Source organism: Acanthopagrus latus, chromosome 15 (assembly GCF_904848185.1).
Source record: "Acanthopagrus latus isolate v.2019 chromosome 15, fAcaLat1.1, whole genome shotgun sequence".
NCBI classification, from domain to species: domain Eukaryota; kingdom Metazoa; phylum Chordata; class Actinopteri; order Spariformes; family Sparidae; genus Acanthopagrus; species Acanthopagrus latus.
Genome location: NC_051053.1, coordinates 19,434,032 through 19,453,687, shown reverse-complemented (window position 1 = coordinate 19,453,687; position 19,656 = coordinate 19,434,032). Strand labels below are relative to the sequence as shown.

Here is a 19,656-nt window from a genome sequence, read left to right as displayed (position 1 = left end):
AGAGGATGGTAAACTGTTAGCTGTATTCAGTGATCATTTGATAACACCAAAACCACCAGTCTAAACAAAAATAAATAATGAATGAACTGCAAATAAGGTGAATTTGACTCATTCTGTAATGAATTTTGGATTCATGGAGGTTGTATGTTTGTGATTTGAATTAAAACTGAGTGATGTCATTATAAGTTGAACATCGTTTTTAGTGAATGTGCCAGGTGAGCAGTTCTCATTCGACTAAATCGCTGCCATCTTTGGATCTGGTTTTAGTGCTCATCTAAACCTTTGAGTTTGACTGGTGCTAAGACTGTGAAAATACATAATTATAAAGACTACAAAGACATCAGAGACAGCATCTTGTTGAACTGTCACCTAAACCCGTCATGTAAACCTTGAATTTTTTCTTGTCATGCCATCATAGGCTATATTATAGAAGGTATAAGTCTGTTGTGTTTCATATGACTCAGCACACAATTAAACATATATAATATTTATTCCTATCTCATCATATATCAGATCTGACATTAAAATGAAAGTAACTAGTGATATGTTAATATATTGCATAATGAAAGTAACGTGACAAACACTGTTGTTTACGTATATTGGGTGTGAAGATGCAGTTTACTTAGCAGTTTGACACAAAACTAGATGGTATTTTACTTTATTTACAAGGAACTGCAACTTTCTTGACTTGGAAAATTCTCTTTAAAGCTGGCAAACATGTGTGTGATTCAGACACAGTTCAGACGGGATTTAAAAATGATTAGTTTCTCTCCATTCAAGAACACTCAAGGTTTTTCAAAATAAGGTTGAATGCTTTCCACCGGAAGGGGCGTGGCCTCGGCTCTGTATTTTTATTCAGGGGTCCAGAATGCTTTGCTACGCCCCTGAGTTCACACCACGAGCTACTGTCAAAGAAACGCACTTTAAAATGTTTTGAGGCAACATAACCCTAAAAGGCTGTGTGCTCTTAAAATAATATGACAAGAAAGTACTGTTTGCTCTCCTGAAATTATAGAAATAGTTCGCATAGCATCGCTGGGTAGCTGACCCAGCTGCGGCTGGCAGCCTGAAGTTCAGCAGACAGCGTGAGAAGAAAAACGCTCCTTTGACGTCAGCCACGTTAGATTTCAGTAGTCCAAGATGGCGGAGGTGAGCGGGTTGAGGAGCAGAAATCACTTCGAACCCAACTGCAAAAGCCGAGCCGTTGACGAAGGTAAACCTTTGTTTAGTTTGTCTAATAAGTGTATGAAAGTTAGTCGACATCGGAGCCAGCGAGGGGAACTGAATTTAGACGTGTTTTCGCAGTTTCTGTCGTGTTTGTCTTTGTGAGTGGCAAACTCTCGCTTTTCCGTTAGCCAGACGCTTCTGTTTTCAGTTGGGGGACCCGCGGTGTCCTGCCAAATGTGGTACCCCTGCCAGAATATGTCCCCTGTAGCTAGCGAACATAGCGTCAACACGGTCCATACTGTGTGAAATTGGGCTACAGGGATATACATGTTCATCGGCGTTTGTTTTCTCGCTTTTAAAGACGTGTTTTCCCTCCGAAAGCTGTTGTTTGAAAATGATTCTGACCCGGATACAAACTCGACCGGGACACCACCTGTCGGCGGCTCAGTTGTCCGGGCCGTCACTTTCACCTGGCCCGCAGAGAGCCGGCCGGTGTGTGCGGGGTGTTCGGTCTGTAAACCCGCGTGGAGGTGCACCGTCACCGTGTGTTGGCTGCGGCTGCACCGGGGTTTGAACTTTGAAACAGTCCGCTTTACGCCAGTTTCCTGCAACGAGGTTTCGGCGGAACTACTCAGAACACACACGTTAATCTTCTCATCCTGCTAATGACTCGGATATTTTTAAATACTCTATAATTAACTTAGGCAGGTCAGTTTGCCAGCAGACCTATACACGTAATTACGAAGATAATGTTGACCCCGACTACAGCTACACGAGGGTGTGTGACTTTTACAGCCAGAAAAGTAAAAGTAATTGTTAAACGACAGGCTCACACTATTTGCGTTTGTCCCCACATCACTTAAGTTTAAAGTGCTTTAGAAATGGATATTTTATTGGCCTGTATGAACAGGAGGTATGACTAGAGCACGTTAAACCTGTTTCAGTGTCTACATGTTTGCCTTACTACTGCTTTAAGAAACCAAAACTATGAACCTATAAATCACAACAAATGAAGATACATAAATCATGGGGTAATCATTTAAATGCATTTATTTCCCCATAATTGAACAAACAAGCTAGAGAGGTGGCAAGGTCTGCCAAATATAAACAATGCAAAACAGTATGAAATTGTGTTGTTCTTTTAAGATCAGTCTGTTTATTCAGTTTATGCAGTCATGAAAACAGAGTTTTGTCTAGGCATGAAAGAAGTCAAGTCAGAGAAGATCTTTATCTTTTGCTTAAAATTTAACATTTGATTTAATGCAGTACGTTGTGTTTTTTTTTTTTTGGGCTGCAGGTAACGATTATTTTAGTCATCGATCCTTTTCTTGATTAACCAATCAGTTGTTTGGTCCATAAAATGTCAGATGATGCTGGAAAATGTTGTGTTTCCCAAAGCTCAAACTAACGTCCACAGTCGAAAGATGATCAGTGAACTGTTGTAGACAAGTGAAGAAACCAAGAAAATATTTTTATTTATGAAGGTGGAATCAGAGAATTTTGACTTTTGAGAACAAAACTGCTCAAAGTGATCACAACAAATAGTACGTGATTAAGTTAAACGTTGACAATCAACAAATTGCCCATCCCGCTCGGTAGATAAGTTGATTGACATCAGCAACATCTTTGATAGTCATTAATCATTACGTTCATCATTCGTTTAAATTATGAGACATTGTCTCGTTCCAGAAGCCTCTCAAATGTGAATATATGCTGCTGAAGAACTCCTTTTGGTTTTGGACTGTTGGTCAGATGGGACAAGGCAATTTTAGACATTTTAGAAACCAGAAAACTAAAAGACGTCTCACACACTGCAGGGCTCCAATATCCAAATTATTTAATGCACTGAAGCAATGACTGTCTGATGAAGAGCAGGTTTGTGTGAAATGTCACTGGTATTTTTGCATTTTATCATTCTGTATGATTATTGTTTTCATTTTACATCCTAAAAAGAAAAACATTCTGATACATTTTTCCATTGCTAGTAGAACAGCAGAACATGAATGGTCAGACCAGATTTACTCAGCACACTCTGAATTTAAGTTAATTTTTGTATGCTTCTATAAACTTTATATGGACTGGTAATCAAATAGTAAATAGTCTTGCCATTGAATTATGACCAAGAGCCACTTATCATGATAACCCTTATGTCAACTTTCATACAGCTGACTCTGTGGCAACAACATCACGAACTGCAGCTGCTTTAATGTGCACTTTGTCCTCAGATCACAGACTCCCCTTGGTCTGCTTGCTGCAATTGAACATTTGCTCTCCTTGACTCTTGTCCAGGGAGGCCGTGTCAGGTTGTCGCCTGGCGCTGGTGTGCAGGGAAGTCAGTGTACCTGCATCTTAATGGGCTACAGTGAATTCCTCGTTCTCTTTTAAAAATCAGGCCTCTGCATTCCCGTAGTCTTGACAAAATAGACACATGTTGCTTGATCACATAAAGAATATTCTCCAGTTGTTTATAATGCATTGGCCTGGATCAGAGAGTGTTGAAATCCCCACTTTCAACACTTACATTTCCAGTGTTCTCCCTTGGAGTTGAAATAAAAATGTTAAATGTCGTGAACCACAAGATGTTTGCAAAATCTTGGCATAATTATGTTTGCAGTATACTTGTTGCTATCTAACTTGCAGTGCCCCAGCACTCCATTGAAAATTAGCTTGCCCGAAAACGAAACTACTGTAAATCTTAAAGGTGCCTCTTTCGTTGTAATTATGCTTTTACATGAAGGGTTGCCTCATATACTTTTACAAATAAAGCCTCGGTTGCTTTTTGGCGAGAGTTTCACTTTAACTTCACTCCCACAGATGTGTTTTTCTTAATTCCTACACTAAATCTCTTGAAATAGCATCTTTAAAGTATCAAACCTCCCATGTTTAGCCAGCTGCTTTAGTTAAATGGACCACAGCCTTATCAGAGTCTGCCTCAGATATAGTGCAGGAGTCCAGGGAAAGGAGAGCTGATTTGGGACGCAGTGGTGAGATGTAGGCTAGCTTGCGTAGACACTCTCTATTCTTGCCATGCATAGTTAAAGATAGATCCTCATCAGAGCTGGAGGGATGCAAGACTGAATATACTTGTGTGTTTATGTGTGATGTGCCGTACAAACTCGTCCCTTGGTGACTTTGTGTGTTTAGTTCATGGGCAGGAAAACATGTAGGCCAGTTAACATCTGCTCAGTGCCTCCACAAGATAAGAAGTAATGCAGCTAATTTTAGTTCTGCCTTCGTTTTCTGCCAGCTGAGGACTGGGGTAGTGCATTAGCCACTTTATCAAGTGTGGTTCTGTAGTGTGAGTGTAGCAAATGCACGGATCAGCAGTGCTAATGGTTTCTCTGTGGCTGCAAAGCTTCCTCACATGCTTACTTATTGTGTTTTGTCTCTCATACACATTCTGCTGCAATACAAACTCCTCGCAGTCCCAGCAGAATAGTGTCTTTGTGTGGGTCCCCTCTGTGGCTGCAGTCTGTGCCACTTCATGCTGCTGAGTGCTGCTCTGGACTTCAGGAGAACCTGCACTGCCACAAACTGGGAAAATGTGCAGGGCTAATTTGTGTGCTGAGCAGATTACTGTATCTGCTTTGTGCTTGCAGCAACTCTTCCAACGCTAGCGCAGCATTGCTGCTGTCCTCTGGGAATTTGCAGGACCTCCAGGTTGATCCTTCAGTGCCCCATTTACAGATGTCCTGTTGAGCAAGCATATCACTTAATTTTCTCAATACTACCTTCCCACCACCTTAAAATAGTCCTGGTTTTGACAGAGCCTGGCCTGCATTTCCACCTCTTTAAAATAGTACATAAAATAAACAACACATTGACTCCATTTTACACCTAAATTGTCAGGTATATGCAGGTTTTCAAGTGCAAGTAAACAAAGTAACAATAGGGGACTGACTCCTTTACCAGTGTCTGTAGACGAGTTTGTCTTTATTCATGTGCACCAAAATGATTGAGACTTTCATGAATCTACATCAACACGACTGGCTGATATCTTTATTGCTTCTGCTGCTATAAAGCAGACGATTGGCTTTTTAGGGGAAGGGGCAGAATCTGTGTCATACAGCCACTATCTCTCTGGTGTTACACACTTTTCTGGTCAAAATGCCTTAAGTGGTTTGTCTCTTTCTTAAAATGTCTCTGACATCACAAAAAGGGAAGCGTAGAAAGCAAAATAGTGGCTACTTTACTTTTAAATATCTTTTACTTAAGCCTCTTTAAGACTGAGTGATGTGTTTATGATCTAAAGATGGATGGGAAACTATTTACATGCCAGCATTTGCAACTAGAGCCCACGTCATAGCATAGTGCCAGAAAATGGATAATGCATTTGGTTTGTTTTTTCACCACAATATCACAGTTTTTTAAGCTTAGACTGACAGTTTATCAGGGTTGATTTTTCTGATGGAGGACCAGTTTATTTGTTGTAAACACGCATTTGAAAATTCATCATGTACTGATGAACTTCTTGTGAAAGAGGCATATTCTCTTGCAGTCTCATTTTCCAGCTTTGGTGGTTGGAAAAGTAATTTATGTGCTCACGACTAGACACAACCTGGGGCCCGCAGTGATGACAAGCTTGTAATAAACCTGTTTGTCCAGCATAAGATGTTCTCTTCTTGTGCCAACATCACAGATCATGTCTCAGAATCCAGCAGTCAGGGCACATAATTTCGGACAAAAAAGGAATTGAAAGATGTACCCTTGCCCCTTTAGGAAATAAGTTAATTAATTCAGAAAATTATTATTAGTTGCCGCTTGGCATCTGTGTGCTTTTAGTAGTGAAGAGTAAATCATTGGTGTAAGCTCTTACACAACCATATGGGTAACATCTGAATGAGTCTTCATGATGGTTGGCTGTATTCCAGGTTGATGTGCCATCAGAACTTGTTCTTACTTGCTGGAGTAGACTACAGATGTTTCCCATCCCATTTTTTTTCACTGTTGGATACACGTAGTGCATCAAGGTGTGTCTTTGAATCTGTTGGTATCCTGAAACCTTATTTCAGTGTGCTGAGCGACACTGGTCCTACGACTCAGTCCAGTTGAATGGTTCATGCATACACTAAATCACTTGTAATGTTTTGAATGAGCAATGTTCGATACATGCTGTGTGACCTGTTCAGTGGACTCTGTCAAGTATCTGGCCAAGGGATTGTCACTTTCAGTATGTACTTCAGGGAGTGTCGGCTTAATCCTGCACTAGTGGTGTCAGTTATTTTTACTTTGTGAATATCATAGAGATCTAAAAACAGCTCCATTAAAGGGAAGGGTTATTATGTTTTACCTTTCTTTAAAGTGAAAATATTGGAAATGCAGTTTTGTCACATAAGATGATTATTAGACAACCGTTATTTCCTTTAAAGAATAAAGAGCCAAAATCCCCCTCATTTAATTAATTGTATATAATATTAAACATATTAATAATAATCTGAATGGAGTCCAACTGATACTGGCTACTCTGTGGCCAATACCGATATTTGCGAGTAAAAATGTAATATCACTATTTTGTAATTATCACTATTTTTCTCATAAACACAGAATATATACACTTGGTACTTGAATGTGGTTATCAAACACAAAAAGGTAGGTACTTAACTGGTAAATCACAATTTAATAAACAGATAACTTCACAAGGAATTTAATAATTATAACTGATTGCAAGCATCTTTGCTGCAATATGTTTTGTATAAAGAAAAAAAACATTATATTGGACAACAAATACAGTGATACCAGTACATCTGCAATAATGGTCACTATCAGCTGAACAATAAAGTGCTTCAGCTATAAATCTGAAAATCGTTGGTTGTTTTCAGACAAAACATGACATTTGAAAATGTCAGTCTGGGCTTTGGGAATTTGTGACACACAGTCAGCAGACACTATAGACCAAACCATAAATGAATACTAGTAATCATTAATTGTAACCCCAAAAATAATACTACCAAGATAAACTACTCTTCCACATGTATCACAGTTGATGTTAAGCACACGTGCTTATTCTGCAGTTGTGGCAGGAAGGAAGGAATCTTGCAGTTTTGGAGGAAATGTCTGCTTTAGATTAAGAGGAAAGAATTTCACTGACAGAAGAAAAATGTGAAAACACTGTCCTGCTTACTTTTTTCCTTGTGTCCCTTTTGCTGCCCCTTTGTGGTTTTCAGTGCAGGGCTATTTTCGAGCTTGACCTAGTTGTGTGGACCAGAATGGATTACAGTATTTAGACCAGCATAAAATGCTGGAAACATTCCTGTATACAATTTGACCACAAAGGGAGGATTTCACTCTCTCTTTGACTTCTCAGAACAATAGTCGATATCCCACATTTTTTTTTTTTTGGTTTTTGGTCTTGCTACACAACCCTGAATCTACATTCTTCTCCTCCTTCTCATGTTACACCCATTGACTGTACCCTTATCTAATCAGTGCAATGTTGTTTTTCTCTGCTTTATCCTGTTATCTAAAGGTGTAAGTGGCGTGGAAGATGTCCCCATTTTTCGGCATAAGCAGAGGCCTCCTATAGCCAAGCCCGAAGACCTGGATGATGAAGTGCTTCCCAGGAACAAAGCCTCAAACAAAATTGCGAGCTTCACCTCCTCGCTAGATGAAGAGATTCAGGAAGAAGAGGTAAAGTTTTACTGTATTTCCTGCAATGTTCCTGTCTATTGACAAGAATGCACCATACCACACTGATGTAGATATGACTCTATGTTCCTGTTTCTATGTCTACTTTCCTCACTGTGTGCTTGTATCTAGATGAGTTTAAAAAAACAAAAAAAACTAAATTGGAGTCCAAGGTATGTACACAGTAAGGAAGAGAATACACGAATGTAGACAGACCAAACAAATGCTCTCCATTTACTATCAGTTAAGTTATTGTCATTGTGTATTGATCTGATGGTTATTTTCTGAACACCAACATTCAATCAAAATACAGTAATGGAAAAGAGGGACAGAAACAGCAGCTGAAAAAGTTTTGATAAGAAAAATTAAAAACAAAAAAAACTGGATTCAGTGAAAAGCAGTCATGTCTCCCGCTTCATCACTTGTCCTGAAAAATGAAATCAATCGTAAAAAGCCATATTCATGTGAACGATCATGTGATTTGCATTTTCAGTATCTCAGCATGGATGGATATTAATTCTGAAATGGAGAATCTGGTGTGGATGTAGTTACTCGTGTATGTGTGGACCAGGCCTGAAAGTGTTGGTGGAATCTTGCTTCCCTTTGCTCCCTTTTGTTCCCTCTTTATCAGCTGATCTCAGCCTTGTAATTTTCAGTTCCCTCTCTCCTCCACTAAAACTGCCTCATCACCACGGTAATCACTTAAATGTCTCTCGATGCCAGAAAAAAACCCTGATGGATTGCAAACTCATGTCTCCAGGATGCAGTACAGGAGGAGAAGGCGAGGCCCATCCAGATCGTGCTGGCCAACGAGGATGAGCACAGCTTTGAGCTGGACGCCGCAGCGTTGGAGAAGATCCTGCTGCAGGATCACGTGAAGGACCTGAATGTGGTTGTCGTGTCTGTGGCCGGGGCCTTCCGTAAGGGCAAGTCCTTCTTGCTGGACTTCATGCTGCGCTACATGCACCATCAGGTGAGAGCAATAATATGGAGTTTTATACTGTTTCTAAACATACAAGGGTACATATATTCCTGTGGTAATTCAAGGAGAAGAAAAAAAGACTTTCAGTAAAGAGTTCTTTATGCAAGTGTACATATTGATCAGAAAGTTTATCAGGACAAAATCTAAAGAAGTAATTTGAAAGTTTTAGTAATTGTAAAGGTTTTTAGAAAGCCACAGACATTTAGATGTTAACTTTATCAACTTAGAAGAGGCCAGTGAAGCCGTGATCATGGCTAGAAAACGCCAGCTGTGCTGTTGCTCTTACATGAGTCATCCCAGTCCTGATATATCAACACAATTTTAAACAATTATTTCCTGATCCCGATATGTTGACCTGGCCTGTTATACTTTCACCGGTTCATCTTATGCTTATGTTTTGTTTAAATGTACTAAGTGAACTTGAAACAGGTTATTGCTCCTCTGCGACTTGAAATTAACATTGTGTGACATTTACAGTCAGTAGAGATTGTGAGAACAGGTGGACTAGATGAACCAGTACAGCAGATGAGTTTTTAACCAGTACAGGCATGTGTGCTCAGATGAGATGAGCAGAGACGAGTGCTTCCTGTTTTGCCTCATACTGAGATATATATACTCAACCAGGTGAGGTACAGCAAGGTGTATGAATAAGACAGGGTGGTGTCACTGGGCTCAGACCGTCAGACAGGCTTTAGTAAGGGAGCTCCAGTTTATGATGATTCATTTAATGTTTTATTAAGCGTTTCTGTCTAATTTCCTACTTTTCCTGGTTGGTTTCTGCTTGCCTTTGACATGATGTCTATAAATATAATTAACATGAATTAGCACATCACACAGACACACACACATTCTTAAGAATGTCCATCCAACAACTGTGTGACTTGCACCGACACAAGTATCAACAAGTAGTCCTTCAGACCTCCTGCCAGCAGCTGGACACACAGAAACCGGCAGGATCACCTTACGCTCACTTGGACATACTCTCTCGAACACAACACACTTTAACACACACACACACACACACACACACACACCCCAGGAAAGACAGAGGAATTTTTTTTTAGCCTTTCTGACAGCTGTTGAACAGCATGAACATGGGCATTCATGCGAGTCTGATCAGACCTGCATGTGTTCACATTTTTCAACCAACAGTGCTGCTGTTGTATCAGGATGTGGTTCTTTAATATACAGCACTCCATGTTACAGATAGTGTTAATATTATTGGACTGCAGGTATTTGTTAATATCAGATGACCATCTGCTCTGTCATAAGATGCTGGCCAGGCTTTCAGCACAGATGTTATGTTGTGTTTACCAGTAATCAGTGTTCACGTACTCTTTGCCTTGCAAATCAGGTATTTGCTTGTGAGCCTTGTAAACATCTCCCATTTGTGGTCAGTTGATCTCCTCAAACAAAACAGGGTCACAATGTGCTGCTTGTACTTTGAGCTCTGAGTGGGTAAATCATAACTGGATATAAATGCGTTTTATGTTACATGTTATGTTACTCTCATATTGCTAACATCTCCTCAAGGGCATAACTCACCCAGTGAAGAGATTCTTTACATCTGGTCCACTTAACGTCTCTCCACAACTGTGTCCTCCATGTCCAAGTCCACTATCTGTTGTTTGGCCGGGGCTCATCCTGCTTCTCTGGCAGGATAGCTTCATTGTCAGTGCTGTTGTTTTCTTTGACTAGTTTCTCTTTGCTGTGCTGCTGTATGAGATGCTTCAGTTACTAACATTTTTTTCATTTTTGCGGTTGCAAAGTTTGCAGTAGATGTTCTATGCATATTTGACTGAGACAAACTAAAATCAATGACTGTACTTCCAGCTGTTGAAAGAAGACCTCTCCTCCAGAGCCCTTGATTACAGAGTTACGACAATTCAGAGAGATGGAAGTACAATGTTTGCCACCTCTGAGTTAACATATGATTGATTGATTTGGAGATGGCGACCTTTTCTACTCAAGACTTTGTTCCGTTTTCAACTTTTTGGCTCGTAGGCGACGTGACTCACCCAGACAAATCAGGCAAAGCAGTGTAACTTGGTAAAGGAGCTGTAATGTAGCTGCTGATATGGAAATTGTAATCCAAATTACTATTCATTACTGGGGAAAGTAATAATATGGACAGTTATGAGTTAACGCTGGCTATGAGTAGGACATTATCTTGCTTTACGGTGTTGAATTGAAGTGTTACTGTGTACACACTGTAAAATCATTAGGATGATTGTATAACTTGTAATGAGTGTGGTCCCGTTGACAAACAAGGGGTCCACGATCTTTACCACGATCTAATCATCCCAGCTACTTTCTTATATGACATTGTACTATAAGATGGCAGGTTATGTAACACTGTTTTCTCTTACACTACAAAACATAATTAAAAGACAGCTCCTCCTGAAAAATGAGTTTTTCCCCCAAGTGCTAACATGAGCCACATGCTGGTGGACTTCAGTTCATTGACCTCCTTTTTTTCACTCCTCCCTCCCACCTCCTCTCTGTCTCTCCCCCTCACACTTCACCCTCATCTGTCCTATCAATCCATGTGGATTTCTTCATCTTTTCTCCTGTTACTCATTCTTCTCATCTCACCCCCTCCCTTTCTCCTCCCTCTTCCCTTCTGCTGCAGAGAGACTCGTGGATGGGAGGTGATGACGAGCCCCTGACAGGGTTCACCTGGAGAGGAGGCTGCGAGAGGGAGACCACAGGAATTCAGATCTGGAGCGAGGTCTTTGTGGTTGACAAGCCTGATGGCAGCAAGGTAAACAGTTTATAATACAAAGTACAGATCATACCATGAAACCCTGAAGTTGTTGTCAAATTTAAATGTACATTTATTGCATCTCGCCCCAACAGGTTGCTGTGCTCCTTGTCGACACTCAGGGAGCATTTGACAGCCAGTCCACCATAAAGGACTGTGCCACTGTGTTTGCTCTCAGCACAATGACCAGCTCTGTACAGGTGAGACTTTAAGGAAGAAAACACGCCATGTCTTTTCTCTCTTAAAATGCCAACATGTATGTCTTACTTTGTATTTCCATCATTGTTTTCAGGTGTACAATCTCTCTCAGAACATACAGGAGGATGACTTGCAGCATCTGCAGGTTGGTGTTATTTCTTCTCCTTACAGGAAGCAGCAGCAAAGTCGTTCTTCTAACTTCTGTTTTCTGATCATAGTTTTGTTTTCCCCTCTTATGTAGCTCTTCACAGAATATGGCCGGCTGGCAATGGAGGAGATCTACCTGAAACCTTTCCAGGTACTGGCCGCTGCTGTAGACTGTACATGTATGGGGGTTTCCACTCATTATTAAAATGCCTTAAAAATCTAAAATCCATAATACTACTTTACCTTACAGCAGCACCCTGATTCTGTTAATTATCATTAATGCAAACTGTGTAGCACAATGTCACTCTCATAATGGTCTTAAAAGGTCCTGAAAGTCTTAGATTACAGCTGAGGTAGAGAATTCTTGAGAAAGACGGCTGCTTTATTTAGACTCATTCCCAAATGAGTTGCCCAACATCCCAGCCTGACTCAGTAATCAACTATCTTTCTCTAGAATTGTCTACGTAAGATTTAACTTGTTGAAACCTGCAAAAACCCTGATTAATGCAGTGCGGAACATTTATATAGTCCTGATAAGTGAATGCACCCTGTTCATAAAATCTATAATTCAGTTTGACTTCAAGGCGAGTCACGTGTTCGTAATGAATATTATTAGGAGATTATTAAAGAATCAGTAAAATTGAGAGATGTGTTTTGTTTACAGTGTAACTGAAAGCACGAAAGTTATGGAAAATCAGGGATCAGTATGTAGCCACTTCACCATATTTATCATGTTGTTAATCTAATTTGTCTGTGTGATGTGTTTCAGTCCCTGATGTTCCTGATTAGAGACTGGAGTTATCCTTATGAACACAACTACGGTCTGGAGGGAGGGAACAACTTCCTGGACAAACGACTGCAGGTGAGAATCAGTTTCTATCAGACATCTTCACATTGTTGAAGATCTTTGTGCAGCCAGCCACACAGTCACTGTTCCTCTCAGACATACCACACCTCACAGACCTGCTCAATATCACTGTCTGTTCAGGTGGGTGCAAATGTGCTTAGCAAGTGTGTACACATTCACATTCAAAGCACACTCTCACTTGGAGCGTCTGATGTTGATCTGTTGATTCAGGTGAAGCAGAACCAACACGAAGAGTTGCAGAATGTAAGGAAGCACATCCACTCCTGCTTCTCCAACATCGGCTGTTTCCTGCTGCCTCATCCTGGCCTCAAGGTGGCCACCAACCCGTACTTTGATGGACGACTGAAAGGTGAGGAAACAGGAACATGTACTCAAAATCAAGTTATAGATGAAATACACTGGACTGAAATGTTCATGATTGTGTGTTTCAGACATTGATGACGATTTTAAGAGGGAGCTGGCCAAGCTGGTGCCGCTCCTCCTGGCTCCAGACCGACTGGTGGAGAAGGAGATCGGAGGCAATAAAGTCACCTGCAGGGATCTCCTGGAGTACTTTAAGGTTTGAAAACTGACATCCTACAGGCGGCCCCCTATGTTGGTGTTGACAAGCACTTTTCAAAACCTAAAATAACATACTTGATCTGAGTTGTGTAGTGCTGGCAAATGTTTTGTTCATGTTTCTACATTTAAACATGTTGGATCAATAAGCCTGATATTTTTATTTCATAAAATTTGAACTCTTTTAATTTACGACAATTTCAATACTTTTATCATTTATTGTTTATGAACCTATTAGCTTAGGTGGTACAGGTTTCAGGAATATGAAGCATTTGAAGATATCCCAAGAAATGACATCACAATAATCAAAGAACCACTCTTGCAGGCTTACATAAAGATCTACCAAGGGGAGGAGCTGCCTCACCCAAAGTCCATGCTGCAGGTTTGTTGAGACATCTCATCAAGAATAAGACTACATTTTTATTTTTCACCTCCTGTGGTCCACAAAGCTAGCTTGAATCTCATCGTCTTCTCCTGCTTTTCAGGCGACAGCAGAAGCCAACAACCTGACTGCTGTGGCCGGAGCCAAAGACTTGTACAGTAAGAACATGGAGCAGGTAAGGACACGTTCTCTTTTACAGTCATCAGGAATCACAGTCAGTTCAGTTTAAGTCAGTCGGTCAAAATGTCGTCTTGTATCATTTCGTCCCTCTCAGGTCTGTGGTGGGGATAAGCCATACATTGCCCCGGCTGACCTGGAGCGCTGCCACGGGGAGTTCCGCGAGCATTCGGTGCGTTTCTTCCGCTCTGTGAAGAAAATGGGCGGCGATGAGTTCTGCCAGCGCTACCAGAACCAGCTGGAGGCGGAGTTGGACGAGGCCTACACAAACTTCTCCAAGCACAACGACGGAAAAAACATCTTCTACGCAGCGCGCACACCTGCCACACTTTTTGCAGTCATGTTTGTGACCTACGTGGTGTCCGGGGTGACGGGCTTCATCGGGCTGAGCACCTTGGCAGTGCTGGCTAACCTGGTGATGGGCATGGCACTGCTGTCGCTCTGCGCCTGGGCATATGTGAAGTATTCTGGAGAGTTTCGGGAGATAGGAACGATGATAGATCTGGTGGCTGAGACACTCTGGGAACAGGTGGGTCGTGTTTGTGTGTGTGTGAGTGCGTGTTTGTCAAGGTTACTCTACATGGTTTTGCCTTAGGGGGCAAACCATTTAAATTGCTATATTTGTACTGGTTGTTGATGTTTTATATTAAGTCTGAGTTAAATCAGGTACCTTAAGGTCCGACAGAGGATGTCGGTCACTATAGAGATGTACAAAAAAAAAAAAGTCTTCTTTACATTAGAGCTGAAACTAAGGATTCTATTATTTTTATTTCATCTTTTGATTTATCACTTCCGTCACTCACTATAAAATGTTCCAAATAGTGAAAAATGGTTTGTTGTAGTTTTTCTGAGCCCAAGTTTCGAATATAATTTTCTGTCGAACCAGGAAAACAAAACACACAAATGTTCCATTTACTGTGATTGTATAATTGAGAAAAACAACTAATCCTGACAATTTAGAAGCGAAGAATTCCAGTGTTTACTCAGTTACAAAAAAGAATATTTGGCATTCATATTTCTGTCTGTCCACTGATTAGTCGACTGTTTCGGCCCTTTTGTAGTTGCACCACTTGTCCACTAGAGAGCACTAACATGTTTATTTTTTAACTGCCCCACTTAACACATATATTAGACTTCCTTGTCACGTTTGATTAATAGCCACATTTAACAGATTCCCATTAGGAAGTATTTTCATAAAACAAATACATTGTTCTTATATTGTTGTTTTAACATATAAATGTCAGATTCTGCCACAGAACCCCATAATTGGTCGGACTGTAGCACCATATTTATGCCATCAGATTAGGTAATTTCCTATCGAACAGAAAGTTCTTATTCATGTCAGTGTTTCTTCTACATGCATTCAGGAGTGACACGGCCTGAAGCATAGTGGTAGCCCTTAAATCATGATCAGTTCACCAAAGTGAATAAAATCAGTGCTGCAGACCAAATCTGACACTAGCAGGGACGGATGTGGCTGCTACCACTGTTACATAAAGGTCTGCAGCGATAACACAGCATTTTGTGGATTGTTGGGGTGGAGACAAAATGTTTTCCTGTTTTTTGTTCTTTGGTGTGTTTCATTATTTGAGACATAAACGTGATCTGAACATAGTAGTTAACATTTCTGAAAACTGGGGATCAGTTAAAGTTGAGGCTTAAGACGAGACTTCATGTTTTTTTAAGTAAATGACATTTTTTAATGTTATTTTCTCCAGTATACAGTTTAATGCATGTCTGTTTTATCTTCTGTTGATGTTGTTGGTTTCTGTTGCAGTTTTCCACATTAGTCAGATTTCTTTCTTTCTTTTCTGTTCCCTTACTGTCCTTTTTATTTTTAGGTGTTTAAAAAGCCTGAGAAACTGGATTTCCTCCATCAGTTTTTGTTTCCTTGTGTCTCCTTCATCTCTGATTACCTTCTGTGTTTTCACATCCCGTCATCCATCAGTTTCTTCTCACCTTTCAGCGCGCTCCCTCCACACTGAAACTCCATCAGCACCTCCTTTTTATTTGCTCTCTTCATTCGTCCATCAGTTGTTGAGCTGCAGACTGTACTCAGCCCTCGTGTCTCCTCTGACTTCTCCCTCCTTCCTCTGTTCTCCTCTCTCCTCCGCCGCTTTACAGAAGACGATTAGAAAGGTGAGAGGTGTCGCGTCACATTTCTTGCGTCATCTTCTGTCTGCCTCAACATCATTTCCTGCATCTCCTCCTCCTGCTACCAGTGTCCCTGTCTTCTTCCTTCTTCCGTCTTTCTTCTTTCTTCTTCTCTTTTCTTGATCTCTTCCAAAACTTCTGTCTCGATCTTTCTCGTCTTGTTTCCCTCCGGTGTCTCATCTGTGTGCCTGTCAGTCTCGTTCCTTGTTTAACTCTCCCGTTCCTCCCCGCTGTCCTCTCAGGTGTTTTCCAAACTCTCGGAGCCGGTCAGGAGCCGCCTGGCTTGGCCCGTCTCTCTCCTCACTTCGTTCCCGTCAGGAGCGACACTGGGACTCGGAGCTCTGACTCCTCTCAACAACAACTACAAGAAGACTAAATAGCTGCTGGAGCGGCGGATTTACAGACTGTTGCGCTTATTTCTTAAACTGAATCTTCCACATTTTGCTGGCTTCATTTATTGTTAATTTTCAGTTGGACAGTGTCGGATTCTTAGACTTTAACCTCTGAACTTCACTGAATGTAACTGAGTACCGGAATGCCAGGACCATCTCAGGATCTCAAGGACTTGAAGCCCAAACGGTTATTGATCATTTTGGATTTCTTTAAATCTTGTTTTGTGTGAGCCGTTTCTGTTGGAGACTACTTCCTGTTTATTTTCCTCAACGTTTCTCTTCCCTAACCTACTTTCTTTCAGTTTCGTTGTCCCCTTTTCTCAACTGTTTAACTTTATTCCTGCTCTCACTGAATCGTCTTTGTCTTCTCTCCTGCAGGTTTTGAAGCCATTAAGCGAACATTATATGGAGGACAACGTCAGACAGACGGTGGTTAACTCAATCAGAGCCAGCTTGACAGAACAGGGCTCGCAGCACACCAAGTTAAAGACTCACTGACGCTCCTCCTCCTCCTCCTCGTCATCTCCTCTCCCCCGTCATGTTCATCACCCTCCTGCCCACTCACTTGATGTGTTCAATCCTAGAACTGTGGAACTAGTTCAACACCAAAGCTGATCCTCTCCAAACACCCTTCATCACATCGCTGCCCCCTTCTTTATTTGCTGTCGTGGACCTGTAGGCTCGCCGTCTGCCCTGCTCTTCATCGCCCCCAGTGCCTCTGAGCAGAAACTGCACTTTCATGAGAGGACCGAGCAGAGAAGCCGGCAGCGTCGCCTCTTGCCAAAACAGGACGTGAAGGACTGTCATCTTCTCGTGTGCCATGCTGCCATAGATGCACACACTGATATATTTGCTGTTAGCAGCTAAACTCGCTTCAGGATTGAGCTGTAATTCAGGGACACTGCTGTGGGCAGCTGTAATCAACAGTGGATGCAAACTAAAATCCTTTTCTGTGCATTTAATGGTTTTGTCTTAACAGGCCAGACGGTTCAGAGCTCAGTCGACTTCCTCTTCGGACTGTTTGTTAATGTTATCTGCAAGCACAAGTAGCAACAAATCGACTCAGAACACTTATAACAAGGAGATTTTTGCCCTTTTTTTGGTCGTTTCAGTAAGATCAGGAAACAAATATTGATTCTACTGAATTGCAAGTAAGATGGAGATTATTTTAACTGTCAGTGTTGATCCTCTCCTGGTTAATTGATCTTTTTCTCCAAATCTGAACTGAAATCAGACGAGTGCAAGAAATCAAACAAACTGAATTTTTCTGGTGTTTTAATCCATCTCGTGGCTCCAAGTCCTCAGTACATCTCTGCGTGTTTCCCTTGAATATTTCGTGACAGCTGTAGGACATGCGATCTGTTTTTAAGGTAGAGCCGTGCTTTATCTGGCTTTAGTGTCTTGTAGCAGACCATTAAGAGCTGCTGTGTTGTAGCATTAAGTTAGCTAAGACCTTTTAGAGCTCAGGCCTCTGTAGCCAGGTAGCCAGAGAGGACTGTCATGATGAACCATTTTCTCTTCCACTGCCTTTTCATCAAAGCTGCTGTTTCCCACTATGACTTTAGAAACTACAGGCTGTAAGTTGGATTCTTGAAATCAGAGATGTAGATCCTTTACATTTTGGAAAATATGGCAAGAGTTGGATGAGAAGATTGAGTCTGTTCATATTTGTTGGGTGATTATGAAGCTAAAGTTGGCAGCAAAGCCTGTTAGCTCAGCATAAATGCTGCAGGCAGAGTTTAGATTATTAGATTAAAACAGGACCTCTGAAGCTCAATAATTAACATTTTAAATTTCATTTGTCAAATATACATAAAGTGTAAAACCTGTTGCTTAACGTTTCTCAAAGGTGTCCATTAGGGGGTTCTAAGAAGTTCTCAACTAAAAGGAGAGTAATTTCACTTCCATTCTTAAGTTACAAAATAACAGAATGAGACTTTTATTATGACAGAACTCATGACCAAAACAAAGTGAGGCTCGTGCTGATGTTGGCGCCCACCATAAAATTTATAGCAGGACAATTTAAATTAATTAAAAGTGTGTGTGTGTGTGTGTGTGTGTGTGTATGTATATAAAACGTTGTTTATTCTGTTTCATTTATGTACTCTGTAAATATATATCATCCTTAATTATTTTTCACAATTTGTGCACAGCAGGCAGAGTTACTTCACGCAAGAAATAAGTTCAGTAAAATGGAACGATTAGCCGTGTTTTCTTAATTAACAGTGCCATAAAATATGTGCTTTGTTTTGACCTGCGGTCCAGTGTTAAGTGTCAATTTGGGCATGCTTGAAACAAATACATATGAAATGGCCAGTGATCTAACTTGTGTCTGTCAGGGGTTCTTGGAAGTGGAAAAAGTTGTGAGTGTCACAGCGTCAGCTTGATGCTACAATGAGCTAACCTGCTTTTAGCTGCAGCATCATATATGGACATGAGAACGTATCAGTCTTCCCATTTAACTCTTGGCAAAGAAGCGAGAGGCCGATAACACAGACAGCAGCAAAACCATTGTTTTTTGACAAGTCTGCATGGTCGGCTCCAAGGTGAGCATATTTCTAAAAAATGTTGAACTATGCCTTTAACTGACATGAAACGATTGTGCCCTCCTCCTGTAAGGTCTGGTAAATCTAAATCACTGGACTTTTATCTGTCTACAGTGAAACTCGACCGGTGAGCGACTCCACAACAGGAACCTGACTTGATGTTAAATGGCCTGAACCATTTTTCCCCCTTTTTATCTTGACTCTGTTCAACAGCTGCATCACATCTGTCTGAGCTCTTCTGTATCGATTCCATCCACATAATTTCTCACCTCAAGCGCCAGTCTCGTACTGTACAGTCTCTCTCTCTCTCTCTCTCTCTCTCTCTCTCTCTCTCTCTCTCTCTCTCTCTCTCTCTCTCTCTCTCTCTTTGTGTTCAGATATATTACAAACCGGGCATGTATGTTGACTTAAATATTTAAATAAAATTTGTATACATTTTATAGTAAATCAGTTGACGACTGTTTGTTCTTCTTCTCTTGATTGACGTTAACAGTCTGTGGTTTGTTTAAGAATGATAAGTGGCTGCTGTAGGTTTACACTAGGCTTCTCCTTCTCTGTTTATAGAAACGTGGTGTGAATACTCTGATTTTGATAGAATTTTTTTTTTTTTTTTTTTTTTTTTTGATTGAGACGAGTGGGTTGGAGATGATGTCTGTCTGCCTTTTAAAGATATCTCTGGTAATTTATTTTTGAATAA

At 40.9% G+C, this 19,656-nt stretch overlaps 1 protein-coding gene across 2 annotated transcripts; it reads left to right on the top strand.

The window, feature by feature from the left end:
- The first annotated feature begins 860 nt into the window (after positions 1-860).
- On the top strand, positions 861-19,409 carry LOC119033588 (atlastin-2-like). 2 transcript variants are annotated; one of them, XM_037123898.1, is made up of 15 exons: positions 861-1,213; positions 7,634-7,794; positions 8,552-8,764; positions 11,406-11,537; positions 11,633-11,737; positions 11,830-11,880; positions 11,977-12,033; positions 12,652-12,744; positions 12,961-13,099; positions 13,182-13,309; positions 13,634-13,690; positions 13,794-13,865; positions 13,965-14,396; positions 15,992-16,006; positions 16,264-16,753. In XM_037123898.1, exons 1-15 carry the CDS (start codon positions 1,141-1,143, stop codon positions 16,399-16,401), a joined length of 1,866 nt encoding a protein of 621 aa, XP_036979793.1. In that variant the 5' UTR covers positions 861-1,140; the 3' UTR covers positions 16,402-16,753. The 2 variants fall into 2 exon arrangements, with proteins under 2 accessions (XP_036979793.1, XP_036979792.1); XM_037123897.1 differs by lacking the exons at positions 15,992-16,006; positions 16,264-16,753 and adding an exon at positions 16,792-19,409 and having other exon boundaries at positions 864-1,213.
- The last annotated feature ends 247 nt before the right edge of the window (positions 19,410-19,656 follow it).

Coding starts and splice junctions, on each gene's coding strand:
- LOC119033588 (XM_037123898.1), top strand. CDS start 1,141: ATGGCGGAGGTGAGCGGGTTGAGGAGCAGAAATCACTTCGAACCCAAC. Junction 11,538..11,632: donor ACAAGCCTGATGGCAGCAAG/GTAAACAGTTTA, acceptor TCGCCCCAACAG/GTTGCTGTGCTCCTTGTCGA. Junction 13,310..13,633: donor ATCTCCTGGAGTACTTTAAG/GTTTGAAAACTG, acceptor CCACTCTTGCAG/GCTTACATAAAGATCTACCA.